Source organism: Panthera leo, chromosome D3 (genome assembly GCF_018350215.1).
Source record: "Panthera leo isolate Ple1 chromosome D3, P.leo_Ple1_pat1.1, whole genome shotgun sequence".
Taxonomy (NCBI): domain Eukaryota; kingdom Metazoa; phylum Chordata; class Mammalia; order Carnivora; family Felidae; genus Panthera; species Panthera leo.
The window spans coordinates 80,167,848-80,186,132 of record NC_056690.1 but is presented as its reverse complement, the minus strand read 5'-3'; the positions used below and the strand labels follow the sequence as shown (position 1 = coordinate 80,186,132).

Sequence of the window (18,285 nt, the reverse complement as noted above, 5' to 3'; positions counted from 1 at the left end):
TGTTTGTCTGTTTGTTTGTTTTTGTTTTTGTTTTTTGCCAGCAAAGGAGTCCCATAAATTATAGAGCCACCCTCTGCTTCTCCATTAAAATTCATAACTGGCTGATAGTTTTCCAGCATTTCCAAGAGATCTGCAACCAGTAGGGAGAAATCAATGATGGCCACTCCTTCAGCTGGGCACCTGTGGCCCCTGGCACCTGAGGAGATTAAATACTCACCACAACGGATGGACCAACCCAGGTAATTCCTTTCAATCTGACTCATGCTGTGTGTTTCCTCACAAGAGGGCTGGTCTAAGAGAAAAGTGTCTCTGTGGTAAGTTTTCTTAAATGCATAATATGAGGATTCTGTTTAAAGTAAGAACACCAAGCTGCAGCAACTTGGATCTTTAGAGATTCAGCTAGGACCTGACGGCCTCTACTGGAATGAGTAAATACATCCACCTCAGGGGTGAACCATTTTGGGAGTGGGGGAAAGAAGGACACACTACCACTTAGTTCTGCCTGAGGATTGACAGAGTCTTAAAAACATTCAGGGGGAAGTAGGGTTTCCCTTTTTCCTTCCTCTAAAAAAACGAGAACACAGAAAAAATTTCAAAAACAAAAAGTCACTCCAGTTGCTCCCTGAGCCTCCCTCCAAGCTTCACAGTCCTAGCCTTTTCCCAAAAGTGCTTAGTACAGACCTCCCTACCCCCCAAAAAAGCCGTCACCAAAACACAGGGAGCCTACTTGCAAGAAGGGGTGCAAATATATGTAAAGAAGACCAGCACCCTAAGGATAATTTTCAAGAAAATCGTTACAGAGTAAAAACAAAAGGGGGGGGGGTTGTATCAAGAAAAATGTTATGGAAGTGAAATACAAATATGGGGGGGTGGAGACCCAAAAAGAACATAACAATCACTAAAACAGATGCCATGAAGAGACAAACTACTGATGAAATGATAATGGGGAATGGGAGGGGATGGAGGAAAACCCTAAAAGGAGGTAAAAAGTAGAGCGACATCTACCCGTGTCATCAGTTGATACGTGACTGTGGGTAACAGTGAATGGTGACAACAAATGCAGGTTTTTCAAAAGTGCCCGATTCTATAAAGAGCAAGATAGGTGGAGAATGTCAGGTAAGTTGACGATGTACCGAAGAGAGGGACGTCTGGGCGCAGATCAGGGCTGCCGCCCTGACCCGCCCAGGAGCAGGTGCGCGCGGTTCCCCAGGCCCCGCCCAGGAGCAGGTGCGCGCGGTTCCCCAGACCCCGCCCAGGAGCAGGTGCGCGCGGCCCCCAGGCCCCGCCCGGGAGCAGGTGCGCTCCGTCCCCAGGCCCCGCCCGGGCACGGGCGCGCGAGCCTCCTCCCGGCCCCGCCCAGGCGCAGGTGCGTGCGGCTCCCCGCCTCCAAGTGGGAACGCGCGGCCCCCGTGGCGCCCGCCGAGCCCGGGCTGGATGGCGCCGAGGTCCGCGCCCGCCCCACCGCAGAGCGGCTCCGAGGGGGCGCCGAGAGCCGCCGCGAGTCACCCGCCGCTCAGCGCCGCGCCCTTGCCGCGCCCTTGTCGGCCTCCCCCTGCTCCTGCACCGGCCGCGAGGCCTTGTCGGGCCCGGGGGAGCCGCACTCCTGCAGCCCCCCGCCCGGCCGCGCCTCCAGGTCAGCGCATGGGTCGGGGAAGCGCGGCCCGAGGCCCGCGAACGAGTCGCAGCGCGGCGGGCTCTCCTCCTGCACCGGGCGGCCGACCGGCTCCCCCGCGCCGCCGCCACCGCCGCCGCCGCCGCCGCCGCCGCCGCCGGGCCCCGCCGGGCCCTCCTGGGAGTTCTGGCTGACGTAGACCACGATGATGTCGCCCTTGAAGTTCATCACCTGCCCGCTGGAAATAAACGTGGAGTTACTGTTTCCAGTCACATTTCCTACAAGGGGAGAGGAAGAGAGAACACGCAGAGGATGAGTCATCGGCCCTTGGTGAGAACTTGGTCTTGTGATAGGGAAGTGTCCCAAGAAAGCAGGCTGTTCTAGCGGCGGCCTCTCCTCACCGACACCGTCTCTAACGCGCATCTGACACTCCGAGGGGCTCCATCATTTTTCATCTCAGCAGGCCTGACTGCGGCGGAAGAAGGAGGGGCAGAGAGGAGAGCGGCGAGACCACAGGCCACGCTCCAGTCGTCGTTTGCCACGTGGGACTCAGCTTGCTGAGAGCACAGCTGGGAGGTCGACTCACAGGTGCAGCTGCTACCTAGGAACGCGTGTGCATGATCTACCTGCAAGATCTACCTGCAGCAAACAGCCTGTGGCCTGGCCAGGTCCAGCGCGTCAGGAGGGGAACGCAGGGCAGGAGGAAAGGTCATTGCCAGATAGGACCCCGAGCCCACTTCAGCCCAGCCTCCCCTCTGACCAGTTGTCATCGCTTTTTGTACCTTCCACGCAGGTCCCTGACAGTTCAGCCTTGGAGGGCCAGGGGGCCACCCAGGCTCAGTATTTAGCATGACTTAGTATTTAACCGATTTAGGTTAAATCAGTTTCCTTAACACTTCGTTTTTAACTCCTGGAACAAAAGAGATTCAGAAGACGAAAATGGAGAAAAACAAATCCTGTAAATCATTCTTTCCTCGGAAGCCTGAGGAGTGTTTTGTCCCGGGGGGGGGGGGGGGGGAGGGGGGGGGAGGGGCTCTATATCACTTCTTTGTGGGTGACTGGATTTGGCCAGTCTTTAATTCATGGGCCTTTTGGAAAATAGAAAGTTCAACAAATGTTAGGAAACTTGCTACCCCTATTATTCTTCTATTTAAAGACTGATAGCTAGAAATGTCCCAGGTGAAAAGAAGTGCCATAAACCCAAGTAGATGCAGAAATGTCCCAACACTCAGTATCAAAAACAAAATCTTTCATTCTGACAGAGAGGTGAACAGCAAAATAGCTCCTCACTGTTAACTTCCTCTTTTTTTTTTCTCCTCTACTGTGACCCAGCTTTATAACAATTTATACACATTAACTTTCTATCACCACTCCACAAGAAGAGATTTTCCTCAAATTTGGAAGGCATGTTTTGGAGGGTCTAAAATACCAACAGCTTACAGGGAATCCCTTTGGGGAGCCTTCCCTCTACCCATAAGATACCTCCAGGGAAGCTGAAATGGAGGCCCAGTGACCCATGAAACGATAAGATTTAAAATGTGGGCAACTTAGGACGCCTGGGTGGCTCAGTCGGTCGAGTGACCAGCTCTCGATTTCTGTTTAGGTCATGATCTCACGGTTCTGGAGTTCAAGTCCTGCACTGGGCTCCATACTTGAAGCACAGGGCCTGCTTGGGATTCTCTCTCTCTCTCTCTCTCTCTCTCTCTGCCCCTCCCCCGCTTGCGCGCGCTCTCTCTCTCTCTCTCTCTCAAAAATAAGTAAAAACTTAAAATGTGAGCAACAAATCTGAAGATCTATGACTCATGCTATGTCTCCCACAGGCAGTTGTATGCAGTATATATTTCAAGATAGGTAGTGGTGGGGATTTATTTGCCTAATAACCCCCCAAGCAACACGGGGGCGGCCAGCTAGTATTCCCATTCACCAGCTAGCTGGATGGCTCCGCGTTCTCCATTTCCTCTGAAATATCCCAACAGGTGCTCAGAACATACACTGTACTCTAAGCTAGCAGTCTCCTTTCTAGTACGTCTATGCCTTTCTGCTCCCACCAGCTACCAAGGTGGTTCTCAGTTCTGTTTTTACCAGCTGAACTCATTAGTAAATGTTATTAACTATTTTGTGAAGTGGTAAAATCTAAGTGTGATAAAAAGGGGAAAGTTTGGGGCGCCTGGATGACTCAGCTGGTGAAGCGTCCGACTTCGGCTCAGGTCATGATCTTGTGGTTCACAGGTTCGAGCCCCACGTCAGGTGCTGTGCTGACAGCTCAGAGCCTGGAGCCTGCTTTGGATTCTGTGTCTCTCCCTCCCTCTGGCCCTCCCCTACTCGCACTCTGTCTCTCTCTCAAAAATAAACATTAAAAATTTTTAATAAAAAAAAAGGGGGGAAATGTTTCTGTAAAAACCCAAGTGACTGCTTTGCAAGGACCCAAATAAGAGGACTCGAGACAAGAGACAGCTTCAACAAACTGCTGAATTGGTGCGGTGGTGTGGGAAAGAGAACTGTGGAGAAAAGAAACAAAACGAAACACACGAAACATGCAAAAGGATCTCGCACTCACATTTGTTTTGCAAATGGCTGTAATTTCTCATTCCACCCTAAAGACATAGAGAGTGGAAATTAAGATTGTGAGGTTCATGTAAAAAAGTCTCAGGAAACTATCAACACCCAATACATATGGCCTTTACTAAAAATAGCGTGAACGTTAAGTTCTATGTTTTAAATTTAAAAAGATATTCAAGGGGCGCCTGGGTGGCTCAGTCGGTTGAGCGTCCGACTTCAGCTCAGGTCATGATCTCACAGCTGGTGAGTTCGAGCCCCACGTCGGGCTCTGTGCTGACAGCTCAGAGCCTGGAGCCTGCTTCGGATTCTGTGCCTCCCTCTCTGTCTCTCTGCTCCTCCCCCACTCATGCTCTCTCTCTCTCTCTCTCTCTCTCTCTCTCTCTCTCTCTCTCTCAAAAATAAATAAACATTAAAAAAAATTTTTAAAAATAAATAAAAATAAAAAGATATTCAAGAGGGGTGCCCGGGATGGCTCAGTCAGTTGGGTGTTTGACTCTGGATTTCGGCTCAGGTCAAGATCCCAGGGTCATGGGATCGAGCGTCGCATCAGGCTCTCTGCTGAGTGTGGAGCCTGCTTGAGATTCTCTCTCTCCCTCTGTCCCTCTCCTCAGTTTGTGCTCTCCTTTAAAAAAAAATTAAGTTTTTAAAAAGTATGATTTTCCCAGTACAGCTCCTCTAGTCTGTTGTGACAATGTCAGTGACTGGGTGATGCTCTTGTTCGTCCTTATAACGTAAAACTACACAGAGGGCATCGCTAACCACTGTGTGATTGATTTATGGTTTTGAATTTAATCTCCCATCTTCACCGTCTTCATACTGAGATTTATCTACTTAGGTCATGGTATATACAATTTCCCCCTCATTTTAAATTTTATTTTCCAACAAATCATCATCATGAATCCACTGTTGTTTACCTTCTTCCTTGTCAGAATCTTCATCTTGTCAGAGCTCTAGTAAAAGCCCGTGTTTTATCGTCTTGTACATCAAGATCCTGTTTAATTATTCACACTAAGAATTTTATCCCATGCCAATTGCCTCATGGCAAACAATATCTCTGATATAGGAGCTGTATTCTTTTTTCTTTCCCTTCCTCCTTCCCTTCCCCTCTCTTTTTCCAAAATGGAACTCAAATCCTTTTGCCCAAGATACATTTACACATTTCAGAATTCTTTGATTCATAGGCCGGATCAAGAATATTATTCTTTGAGGGGAGGTGGGGACAGGGTGGGGGAGGTGGACAAGACCTGTAAATTCCTAACAATTAGGATGTAAAGAAAAGTTATCTAGAATGAGTATGAGATTCTCAAACAATTTTATTCTTCACATGTGTTTTTTTTTTTCTCCTTTACCCAAGGTATAATTAATGACAAAAACCACCGTCGGTTGAGTCCCAGCCCGTTTCATCCACGCTGACTTTTTTGAGAGTAGTAAACTGGTACAGACTCAACTTCCTTAAAAAGCTTTACTGATTTCTCAATGACAATACGTGGCATCACAGCCGTCTTCACGGGCATGTGACCTGTGCAGCTACGTGGGGCCCCGCACTCAGGAGGCCACGCCGGGATTACTGCTCTACGGTCATCATCTTGAATTTCTTGTTAATTTCTGCACACGGACACCTCGTGTTTTCATTTTCCAGTGGGTTCTGGAAATTATGTAGTGGGTCCTGACCTGGCAGGCAGCCCTTGAAAGTATTGCTCTGGGGGGTGGTGGTGAGCACCTGTGTGGCCCAGTCGGTTAAGCATCTGACTCTTGATTTCCGCCCAGGTAACGATCTCATGGTTCATGAGTTTGAGCCCCACATCAGGCTCTGCGCGGATAGTGCTGAACCTGCTTGGGATTCTCTCCCTCCCTCTCTCTCTGTCCCTCCCCCATGCATGTGCTCTCTCTCTCTCTCAAAAAATAAATACACTTAAAAAAAGTATTACCCTGGGTTTTTCCCCTACACAGATGCTTTCGTTTAGCTTCACTCTTTTTGGAGGTGACATCCTGTAGGTTGGCCATCTTTCAATATTGCTGAAGTGTTCGTGAATCTAATTTTCTGTACCGATAAAGAACTAAATGTTTAGTAAGACACTAAGCTGCAGAGGCTATCTTCTGGTGCCACTAAAATATGGATCCCATGATATGTTTCCATGGTAACCACAGTAATGGGAACAACACCCCAAATCCAGAATTTCTGAGTGCTCCCTCCGTGCCGGGCGGGCTGCTCTGTGCCCACCAGCCCGCAGCTGCCCTGTGTGTGAGCATTCCAGGTTTGCTTTCCCCCTCTGCTAACACTGCCTCCAGGATGGCAACTGCCAAACGGCCTTCTTTCCTCATGGCTCCTCCTCATACAGACTCACCTGCCTGGCATCTAATTATGTCAGTGTCATCCCGGTGCCGTGGTCCCTGAAGAGCAGAAGGGGCCAACTGGTGACTAAAGTGATGAGGTGTCAGTGGCTGCCTGAGTACAAGAGAGTGAGCAGTGGGGAGGGACAGAGGAGAGAGCAGGGGTCTGGAAGCTTCCGGTCTTGTTCCGCTCAGCCCTCCCTACCTGTGGGATTCGGGACAAGCCACCTAACACCTCTCCAGATTTCGGCCTGCTCAGTTTGTGAAATGAGAATCAAGTTTCAAGCCCCGCCAGCCTGGCAGGGTGCGGCCGCACGGAGCAGCACACAATACCTGTTAAACGAAAGAATGAACGCATGAATACCCGCAGGACGGCACAAGGGTCCAATGAGATGATGGGTCTGAAAATCCCTGGGAAAGAGAGAACCAGGCTCAGGTGCGCGGATGGCATCACTACCCCTGGAACGTAGTGTCTGTGCGTGTGCAACTCGCAGGGAAACGGATTGGTGCAATGTGCCAGGCGGTAATGTTATTTTCCAGCCCTGTCTTGTTGGAGGATCTCAACATGTCCTGAAGACGGAGAGGGAACTTCCCTCTAGAAATCTAACCAACTTCTGTTTTCTTCGCTGAAATAATTCATCATGACGGCTGTCACTGGTTTGAAGACTCATCGGTATAGTTCTACACTAAACCCCCATGGTCTCGTTTCTCCTCACCCAAGTCCGCTATGACTTGCCTGTAGCACGAGAGTCGATCAAGGTCAATTTAGAAGGAGCTGGTAATATCCTTATCCTGTAATACACCTCAGTCCTGAACTGTTCTTCTCAATAGCAATCATTCCTTAAAATGCGTTTTCTTCCTTTCAGGTCCCAGAGGTTGTATAGGGTTATGCAAGGGGCGCCTGGGTGGCTCAGTCGGTTAAGCGGCCGACTTCGGCTCAGGTCACGATCTCGCGGTCCGTGAGTTCGAGCCCCGCGTCGGGCTCTGGGCTGACAGCTCAGAGCCTGGAGCCTGTTTCAGATTCTGTGTCTCCCTCTCTCTGACCCTCCCCTGTTCATGCTCTGTCTCTCTCTGTCTCAAAAATAAATAAATGTTTATAAATAAATAAATAAATAAATAAATAAATATAGGGTTATGCAAGCTGACCAGAGAGGGCAAGGCCCTGGGATGGCGAGTTAGCAGGTCGCCATGGCAGCAAGCTGCCTGATCACGTGGGTGCCGAAGGGCCTCCTTTTCAGCATGGTTGCCGTGGCTTCTGCAGTTGATAGCGGCCCCTGAAGGGGTAGCTCTTTCCAGTGAGTGCCAAGGAAAGCCCCAGATTGTTCTGCTCTTAGAGGGGGACGCAGCCCTTGTTGGTAGCTAAGGGAAATATGAAAAGGGAGGGCGCCTGTGTGGCTCAGAGTCTGACTCTCGATTTCAGCTCAGGTCACGATCTCACAGTTCACAGGATGGACCCCGCGACAGGCTCTGTGCTGACGGCACAGTGTGCAGTTAGCGGGAGTCTGCTTAGGATTCTCTCTCTCTCTCTCTCTCTCTCTCTGCCCCTCCCCCGCTTGTACTCTCGCACTCTCTCTCTCCCCCCCTCAAAATAAATAAACATTAAAAAAAAGAAAATGTAACAAGGGAAGCATGGCGTAGATGAGGCTTATCCAAGATGCCTCACAAAGGCCTGAGACTTCGTTTCTACTGAGCCTCCAGGATAACAAGCAAAGCAAGGGTCCCTCCCCACCTTCCTTAACTTTCCTCAGCTGCCTTTCCGACAGCTTTCCCCTGCTAGGCTGCCCCCGGCAGTGACTGTAACTTCATGTCACTTGAGGACAAAGATGGGGTTGGAGGCATGGGAGAGAAAGAGCTTCCCTCACAAAAGAAGCGGCGATTGTGAAAACAGCAGCTCCTGAGACAACTGGCAGAAGGGAGGGGACTCCTAGGCCATGATAGGCATCACTTGCTGCGCAGACCCCACGTAAAGCAGCAGTGCGGCGGTTTAAGGTCTAGGCTTCATAACAGATAATCAGGATGTCACAATAGTCTACTCACCGCACCTGGCTGGCGCAGTCGGCTAAGTGTCCTACTTTGGCTCGGGTCATGATCTCGTGGGTCATGAGTTCCAGCCCCACGTTGGGTTCTGTGCTGACAGCTCGGAGCCTGGAGCCTGCTTCGGATTCTGTGTCTCCCTCTCTCTCTGACCCTCCCTCACTTATGCTCTCTCTCTCAAAAATAAATAAACATTAAAAAAAATTTTTTTTTAATAGTCTACTCGTCTCTCAACACAGGGAGACTGGGAATTGTATTTCAAGCTACCTAAAAGTGGGATTTGGGAGCCAGAATGACATGATGATTTTTATTAAATTAGAAATTTCAAAGAATTTCTAACATTAAACATGGATTGGTTCAGTTAAGATTAATATTTCATGTGACTTAACTAGCAGATTTTCCAGGTAACCTGAGAGCTAAAAATAGCACCGAAGTCAACAGAAACAAAGGCCAAATGAAGTGTCCCACCATGATCAGAAAGATGTCTACACTTTAATAAGTCCATGCATCCCAATGGCCAACTCCATGGAATTTCTATTTCTTGGGCAGAGAAAACAAGCTTCATTTTAAGAACTCAATTTCTGGCAGAATTCACATTTTTAAGCAAGGTAATACATACTCTTCTCAAAAGCTTATCATGTTGTTTAAAATGCATAACGTATGAATACTGAATCAGAAGAACTATAGCAAATAATACCACCCAATTGTCATGTAGATTTTCTTCCAAGGAACAGAACTAAAAATATACACAAATACACTCAAACTACCCAGGCTACACGGAGTTCTTTTGGAATTTTTTAAAATCTTATTTTATACTTAACCCATATGCTTCTCATGTGATTTTCCTTTTTATGGAAATGTAAGCTCTGTTTTAGGCATTTGGAAGGAATGGAGTATATGATGATAAGGGCAGGGAACCAGTATTTAATAGTTCCATTCTGAATCATGCTCGAAAGTTAGTTAGAATGGCTTACGAATGAAACTCTTCCAGAGCGAGCCCCATCAGAACAGAGAGACAGCAAGCAGGAGTGAATTCAAGTATACAGGGAACAAATTTTTCATATATTTTGAAATAACGCATTGACTTCTAGTACCAATGAATATTGCCCAATAACCAAATCATAAAATGTCATTTTTAACTTACAGACTCACTGACCTAATACTTGCCCTTATAGTACTTAGCTAAAAGTGAAACCCAAGCTAGTGGACGGCATTCCAACAGGAGAGAAAAGAAAGTTAGAAACAGAGCATTGTCCACTGGGGGCCCCTGGGTGGCCCAGTCAGTTAAGCGTCCAACTTTGGCTCAGGTCATGATCTTGCAGTTCTTGGGTTTGAGCCCAGTGCCTGGCTCTGTGCTGACCACTCAGAGCCTGGAGCCTGCTTCAGATTCTGTGTCTCCCTCTCTCTCTGCCCCTTCCTCGCTTATTCTCTCTCTCTCTCTCTCTCTCTCTCTCTCTCTCTCTCAAATAAATAAATAAATAAATAAATAAATAAATAAAATAGAGCATTGTCCATTGCCTGGGGGGAGTGGAGGGAAAGGGAAGAAAATTGAGGTAGGAAAGCCTTTATTTGTCCTTTCCGGGTGGAAATGGATGGTCAAGAATAGTCATGTCAAGAGAGGGGGACCCAGGGATGGGAGAAACGGGCAAGTGCCCCTTCATCTTCCAGTGCCCTTGGCTCCCAGGAATTGGCCTTGGTGTGTCTGTGCCATTTGCATGAACCAGCTCACCTTTGGCTCCTCTACCCAGGACACTGAGGTCTGTCCAGGATAGTTAATGCCTTCCGTCCCCTGCCTGGCCTCCCGCTCCCCAGGACAGACTGAAGAAGTAGGAGGTGGAGAGTGAGTTTAGGGAACAAACAAACATGGTCTCTTGTTCTCTAGTTACTCATGACTGGCTGAATGAATGAATGAGACGGACACACCGTGACTAAGTCACCTTGGGAGAAACTGGAAAGATCAGGTGTGGCAAAGCTCATGGAAATTCCCACTGAATGGTGCGGCTGTCTAGAGACCGCTCGTTGATAAAGGTGTGGGGGTGCCGGGCTCAGCGAGAAGGACAGAAAGCGCACAGAAGGGGCCGTGCAGGCAGCACGCCTGCCCTCTCTGCCCAGAAGTGGCATCTGAGCTGAGACCTGGAAGGACAGGAGGAGTGGGCGGTCTGGAAAAAGGGCCAGTGCACGGGCGGGGTGGCTGGCACTAACAGAAGCACAGAAGAGGAGAGTGAGGGGTGTTCGTACTAAAAGGGGCTGGCTTTGGCCAGAACCGAGGTGGGTGAGCGGGGGAAGGAGAGAGCAGGCTGTGATCTCAAGTTACTGATTTCTTCAGTTGTCCACTCCTTCACCTCAATCCCTACTTGCTTGGCAAGCTTTCCTAAGTCTCTGTGGCTCAGTAGACTGTCAATAAAGAGATGACAGAAAAACCAATACGTAGCTGGTGTTCGTTAATAATCACTGTGGGCCCTGTAAATAAACAACGGTTTCCAGCTCAAAAGTGGCCGAACCAAGTAAGTGATTTCAGGGGCCAAAAACAAGTCACCAGTCACTGCAGACACATTATTCTTTCTTCCACAGGAAATAATTTTCTAGACACAGTGAGAATTCTCCAAACTCCAGGTGAAAGGATTTGTAACCAAGGTAACCACCATTACGTCATCAGGATAGTAATTTAAGATGTAAATTAAGAAGTGGTTATAGAAGACATAACCAAATGTATGTGTTCCCCTTATGGGTCTTTGCTAACAATTCTCACTGTTCTCTAAGAGTTACAACACTGAGGCGCGCCTGGGTGGCTCAGTCGGTTGAGCGTCCGACTTCGGCTCAGGTCATGACCTCATGGTTTGTGGGTTCGAGCCCCACGTCGGGCTCTGTGCTGCCGGCTCGGAGCCTGGAGCCTGCTTCGGGTTCTGTGTCTCCCTCTCTCTCTGCCCCTCCCCCATCGTGCTGTGCCTCTGTCTCTCAAAATAATAAACATTAAAAAGAAAGAATTATAACATTGAGAAAATAGCCTTAACGTTGGATATTATTTTTAAAAGTTATGCTTGTAGAACTGTTTGGAGAACCATCATGCGCTCCCAAGGGATGCTGGGTGTGAAGGAGATACTCCCCCCGCCCCTACTGAGGAAGTACCCAATCATGTCATTGTTTCCAGAAACCACTTGATTTGGTTGCAAGTTTTTTTACATTATTATTTTTGAGAGAGAGCGAGAAAGAGACAGCGTGCAAATGGGGAAAGGGGCAGAGGAAGAGAGAGAATCTGAAGCAGGTTCCATGCTCGCCACAGAGCCCCATGCAGGTCTCAACCTCATGACCGTGAGATCGTGACCTGAGCCAAAACCAACAGTCAGACGCTCAACCAACTGACCCACCCAGGCGCCTCCGGAAGTTTAAAACATTAAAACCCACACCTAAAAATCTAACACCCAATAAAAAAAAAGCCACCTCCTTCAAGTCCTCGAGAGCACAGTGGCTTTCAGGAGATCAAATACAAATAGACCTCCCTCTGATTTTTCACTCAAGCTCCATTCTTTCACACATTATATAGAACGTACATTATGACAATCTTAAAAAAAAAAAAAAAAAAAAAAGCAATAATGAGGAAGTGCTATTTTGACCAGAAACCAGAAGGCGTGTTCATGCAGAAGCAATTATGGAGAGAATAGCACAGCCTCAAAAATCAGTCTGGCTGCTGCTTCTCCTCGGGCTAGAATGAACTTGGCCCTCTTGCTGGCATCCACACGCGGGCTCTCACGGATGTTTTGCATGGCTAAGCACCAGATGAACAGAGAGAAAGCAGTGTAAACTTTCTGCAAATTAACACCACTTAGTTGATGACACGCTTTTTTTTTTTCTTTCCTCTATGCCTAGCTGTTTAGTGCTGGAGAAAAGAAATGATAATAAAAACCAGACTAGGGCATTGTTTTAACTCTTTACAGGAGACTACAGATCTAGCTTTTGGCTTTGTGACACTAAGAAAAAAATCTCTCTTTAAGTTCGGCCAACATGGGGCGCCTGGGTGGCTCAGTCAGTTAAACATCCGACTTTGGCTCAGGTCATGATCTCACGGTTCGGGAGTTCGAGCCCTGCGTCAGGCTCTGCACTGACAGAGACTGGGAAGGCTTGGGATTCTCTCTCTCTCCCCTTTGCCCCTCCTCCACTTGCATCCCCCCCCCCCCCAATAAATAAACTTAAAAAAAAAATAAACAAATTCGACCAACTCTTCTTCCAACAGTTGCTGAAGTTGTTCACACAGTGGCAGTCTTACTAAGACATGGCCACGGCCACACTCAGCTTTGGTTTCCCAGCTCTCCACAGTCCCAAATGCTAGTGTTTCGTATGTCTCTATGACCGATAGGAAGAAAATTAACCACTAAAAAAAGAAGTCGAATCATACAAACGAAGAGTAGAGCCCAACTTTCAGTTATGGAAATTCCTTAAGATCTTAACGTTGAGGTCTTCTGAAGGAAGAACACATCGGTTCTTTGAAAATATCCCCAAACGCATCTCCTCCTTTCAGTCTGAGAATTGATATGATAGAATTTACACCTCAGGAAGTTTGTGTAGTTACAGCAAAACCACAAAGCTTAGAAGACAGACTAAAGCACACTCTTCTATCAAATGAGCCAGGGGCCATCGCCAGCATGAGGCAGAAGAGACTCTGTGTTTTGGGTAGGACCTAGCTACCTCAGGGTTATAAAATCATTCAAAGACCAGCTGCTGGTACTGCTTGTGGTCTAAATAAAGAGGCAGGAAAGAAAAAGAAAAAGGCATCCTAGGATACAGGTGGTCCACGAATGGGCTTTTTTCCTTTTCCTTTTTGAGGGTGGGAGGAGTCTGTGACGCCCTTTATGTTTTTTTTTTAAGTCTGTTTGTTTGTTTATTTAGAGAGCCAGCGGGGGAGGGGCAGAGAGAGAAGGGGACCGAGGATCCCAAGCAGGCTCTGTGCTGACAGCAGACAGCCCAACGCGGGGCTCGAACACACGCACCGTGAGACCGTGACCTGAGCCAAAGTCGGATGCTCAACTGACCAAGCCATCCAGGCACCCCCTGTGAAGCCCTTTAAATGGTATACGTGCACTGATTCATTTTTCTGGAGAAAGTGTCTATAGCTGTCGGAAGACTCTCAGAGAGATCCCTTGACCCCCCATGTGGTAGATAAAACCCAGAGCTCACACTACCAGCGGCAAGGTTCCTTGTAACTACATGATGAAACAGACGGCGTCTCAGCCTTGGGGAAAAAGTTATTGTAATTGGTGGGCTATTCGTGCTCAAGCAGTGATGCAACGATAAGTCTCTATCATGATTTTAAACTGTAAAATTATCCTTCTCGTTCCATAAATACATTATATGCAGTGGCTGTAAAAGGGGCTTCTCATATAAAGCATCAAAGGACATTTATACTGCATCATGAATTTGGTATCGAACTGAGATACTCTCCATAAATATTAATTGATTAAGAATTAACTAAACAATGTTTGTCCCCTGAAAATTATAAAAGCTTTCTCTGGAGCTTTGAGGAGTAGGTTGCTTTAAAAACAGAAACAGAACCCAGAAATCTGAGGGAACGCCTTGACTTCAGCCAGTCCCGAGGTCAATGCTGCCATTGCTTTGGGAGGCTCACTGCCAGGGGCGGGCGGTGAGGCATGTGTAAATGAAGACAGTCCCGGGGGCTGGAGGATACAGTCACACACCCGCCACAAACCCAACGTGCGGACGGGGTCAAAACCCACCCTGCAAAGAGGTCTATCAGGAGGAGACGTGCAAGCAAAATTTTCCCCACGTTAGCATCCTTCCTCCCCAAATGGTCTGTGACACTTGCCTTCAAACACTGCATAAAGAACAGGCCTTTTTTAAAGCTCAGAAGGAAGGGACCAGGAAAATCACTTACCAGATGCAGGTGGCTGGTCACTGGAGGGGCTTCCAGACCCCGGGCCTCCCCTCATCGAGCCGGGAAGCCTTACGTCGGCCCCGTCCGTGGGCTGGCCTGTCCCGTCGGCTGCTTCTTCAGGCGGGGGGCCCATGCCATAGGCGCACTGGGGCAAAGGTCCACTTTTCGGGGTAGGCGTGAGGGGTTCCCGGTCCTCCCCGGGAGGGTTTCTGCAGCCTGCGCAGCCCTCTGCAGAGCTGGGGCTGGCTGCCCAGTGGGGGCAATTGCCACCCTCCACTTCTTTTTGCAAGTACTTTTCGGGGGCTATGGGAATCCAGTCGGTCCTGCACGGGGGCTCCGTGAAATTGCAGCTTTCAGAATCCACCAAGCCCTCTGTCCCAGTGAAGCACTGGCTTAAACTGTCATTCTCCCCCACCTCCAGGGGCTCAGGGAAAGGGGGTGTGGATTTGCTGCCAGGCCGAGGGAGGGACAGTGAAGAGTCTGGGGTCTGGGAGGGCCTGTCTACATATTCGTCTTCCGTGGGCATCTGCCTGAAGGGGTCCCCCTCAATCTCGCTGACCAAGGTGAGCATTCCAGCATCTTCTCCCTGTGCACAGGGACCACCCCCTGAGCACACACCGCCACAGAGGCCAATGCCGTCTGGACAGCACATATCTTCGGGAAACATCTTCTCTTCCAGAGTCAGCAGTAAGACACCTTCACAGATTTCACGCTGACTAGAGGCTTCCATATGAGTGCTGCTAAAATTGTTGCCTGAGGACTCCTGCAGATTTCAATTCAGAAGGCACAGGTATTAATGCCCACACTTACTAGAACATGTTCCTGCTAAACACAGCTGAAAATGGTTTATAGTAATTATTTCCACCGTGACAAGTACAGATGGACCACTCACTGGGTACTTTGCCTGTGTTATTTAAAATTACAGTGGGGGAGAACCCTAAAATGGAATCCAACCAGAAACGAATGAATCAAACTGCATTTCCCACGAACAGCACGTTCACACCCAAATAAGGCAAAGGGCTAACTCAACTTTAGAACACAGTGTTTTGTCCATATACGTTCAATCTAAATTAAAAAAAAAAAAACAAAACAAACCTGTAAACAAATAATGAATACTAGCTAGTAGCTTTGTTTTTTGCTGTGGTACAGTTTAGTAATTGTGAAACTACTGTCTCTGTGTTCCGTCATTGAGCCAATGAGCAAATATACTGACAGTAACGGGAGCCACATTTCATCCGGTTGGGAATGGGAGAGGGGAGATTCAAATCCAGGTAAGGGAAAGACCGAACGAATCCTGTGGTGTTGGGATTGGGATTGGGATTGGAATTGGGAGAATCAGGATGAGCTCCCGGTTTAAAGTTTATATTCTTCATGCCTTAAAGACAATAGATTTAAGGGACAGAATCAGGTAATTGAAGACATATTAATAATTAACAGCACATGTGGATAATAGTTCGTAACACTATTACATTTCTTGATTTTGATAAAGGTTCTAAGGTTATGTAAGAGAATGTGCTTGCTCTTAGGAAATTCACCCTGAAGCATTTAAAGGTATAGGAGCATGATGTCTGCCTTTTCACTCTAAAATGGACCACGAATAAAAGCACACATAGACATACACACACAGACAGACGGCCAATGATACAGTATAAGCAATTGCTGGGTCTGAGTTTAGGGCATGTGGCAGTTTTTTGTGTGGTATTCTCACTGCTTTTCTATAATTTTGAATATATCAAAATTAAAAGTTACCAAAATAACTCTTTTCAATCACTCTGGAGTAAAGGAAAATGGCAGCTCTTTCCTACTCAGAATCTGTCCTAGGCGATCAAGACTGGCACCAGAAAGCAACATAACTGATGTATGTGCACAGAGATGATGCGTGGCATGAAATGCAAAGAAAACAGCATTTAGATGAGCAGCTGTGTGGGCTTTGGCTTATCCTGTAGCGACCAATCCTGGGATTAGAGGCTCCGTCCCTCCAGGCTGTACCCCTTTCCCAGCGGGGCTCGGCATTTGACTATTAACCGCCACAGTTAGATGTACTAACATGACTACATGTTAGTAGTCAACAGCCTACTGTTAAAAGTACGTTAAGGAGACACTTAAGACTTTTAAATTTACCTTATTTCCACTTAGGCGGCCGCAAGCCTCATTGACCCAGTGCCACAAATTAGCTAGAAAAACAAAGTAAGGATAAGAACTTCATATTATTATTTCCTCTAATTCAGTATTCTTGACCACTCTGTCAGCTGCGTGTATCTCTAAACACAGTCCTCTGCAAGTCTTTTCAGTGAGAGTTCCTGAGAGTGAAAACATTAAAAAAAAAAAAAAAAAGAAATCAACCAATTCAAAGACTCTTCCTACCAAAACCAGAAGTTTCTGATCTCTGCAAAGCCCAAGTATCACGCACTAACGTTCTTCCAAATTCCTCTGGGCACACTCGGAGCGGCTGTTAGGACTTCAGGGGTTGTCCTTCCCTTTGCAAGTTTTCTTTGATACGAGGGAAGAGGGACGGGCGGGTGGGGCTGGGCGCTGCGGGGGGAATAAAGAAGACACTGGTCTGGGACACTGACTTTCCAGTACCCTAACTCCAATGTCTGTACAACACAGGGAAATTGCACGCCGGAAGGCTGTGGCAGGCTCCCCTGAGCTCCAGCGGGCCCCGAGTCCATAAAACCTATGAATTTATGTTCTACAAAGATAAAATTTTAGCCCACCTCCGCTGACTTTGATGGGCGGGGGGTGCTGTCCATTCTCCATTAGAAGATAATCAGGTCATGATAATAGCTAATGCTCCCTATTACATGACCTTGTCCGGTCCATTTCACTTCTCTGAGTCTCAGTTTCCTCATCATGAAACAGGAGAAATATCAGCACCCGCCTTATGGTGCCGTTGTGATTTCGTGACTGCGCGTAAAATGCGTAAGCGTGCTGGCACAGGATAAATATTCAATATGTGTCAGTTACTGCAATGACCTTTGTTATTAGTTTCGCGTCTTTTCTGTATTTTTGAAATTACACAAAAATAAAGTTACTCCAAATAAAAGGAAACCTGTAGCTCTTCCCTTGGAGGGATCAATACTAGATAATCCCAAATGGTACTAAGAAAGGATACTTGTACGCATAGGGGATACTCATAATTACTAAGATGATCTCTCTCCCAGATGACTGCAAAAGCCCTCCTAACTGTATGTCTGCATCCACTCTTACTGCAACCCCAAAGCTGTTTTCCATCTACAACCAGAGGGCTGTTTTCACTGCTCTTTGCTAAGGATAAGGAGCAAACTCCGAACCCAAGCCTGCAGCGCTCCATCATCTGGCCACCCCTCCCCGTCCAGTTCCATCTCACGCTGGTCCTGACTTTCTGCTCCAGTGGCACTAACCTTAACTAATGCCAACTGGCCTTCAGATCTCAGCTCCCTATCTCTTCTGGGAGACCCTTGCTGGCCCCAAGGTCAGAGGACCCCCTGTTATCTGCTCACCTACAGCTCTGTAATTTCCCTTTTTAGCACTCAGTCTCACTGTGGTGCTCGGTAACGAGCCCCCAGTGCCAGTCCCATCCCTGGTAGCCAAAAAACGTGTGCCCCGTGAACAGATGAAGGGAAAGCCAACAGCTCTAAACCTTCATTCGGTAATTGGTAGACCCATCGTCTTTCTCACTGAGAAGATATGGCAGTAAGAGATTATTACAGAGACAAAAACTAAAAAAAAAAAAAGATCAGAAATCTGTTTATCTCACATAAACTCCACAAGTGACCCTCACCATCTGAACATGCATTATTCAAATCCCTAGTTACTGGGTTGCTAGGGAAGTGGAGCATCGTTAAATAAAAATATTCAATAATGAGTAGACTCAAAGAGAACA

The 18,285-nt window shown here is 47.6% G+C and overlaps 1 protein-coding gene across 3 annotated transcripts in view; it reads right to left on the bottom strand.

The window, feature by feature from the left end:
• Window positions 1-1,371: 1,371 nt before the first annotated feature.
• TNFRSF11A (TNF receptor superfamily member 11a) overlaps window positions 1,372-18,285 on the bottom strand; it is a 31,995-nt gene continuing 15,081 nt past the window's right edge. For all 3 annotated transcript variants that reach the window (XM_042910421.1, XM_042910422.1, XM_042910423.1), the window contains 3 exons: window positions 16,542-16,594; window positions 14,421-15,183; window positions 1,372-1,890 (listed from right to left, as the gene is read on the bottom strand). In XM_042910421.1, coding sequence (XP_042766355.1) covers window positions 1,514-1,890; window positions 14,421-15,183; window positions 16,542-16,594 — 1,193 coding nt within the window. In that variant the 3' untranslated portion in view covers window positions 1,372-1,513. The remainder of the gene's footprint in view (window positions 1,891-14,420; window positions 15,184-16,541; window positions 16,595-18,285) is intronic.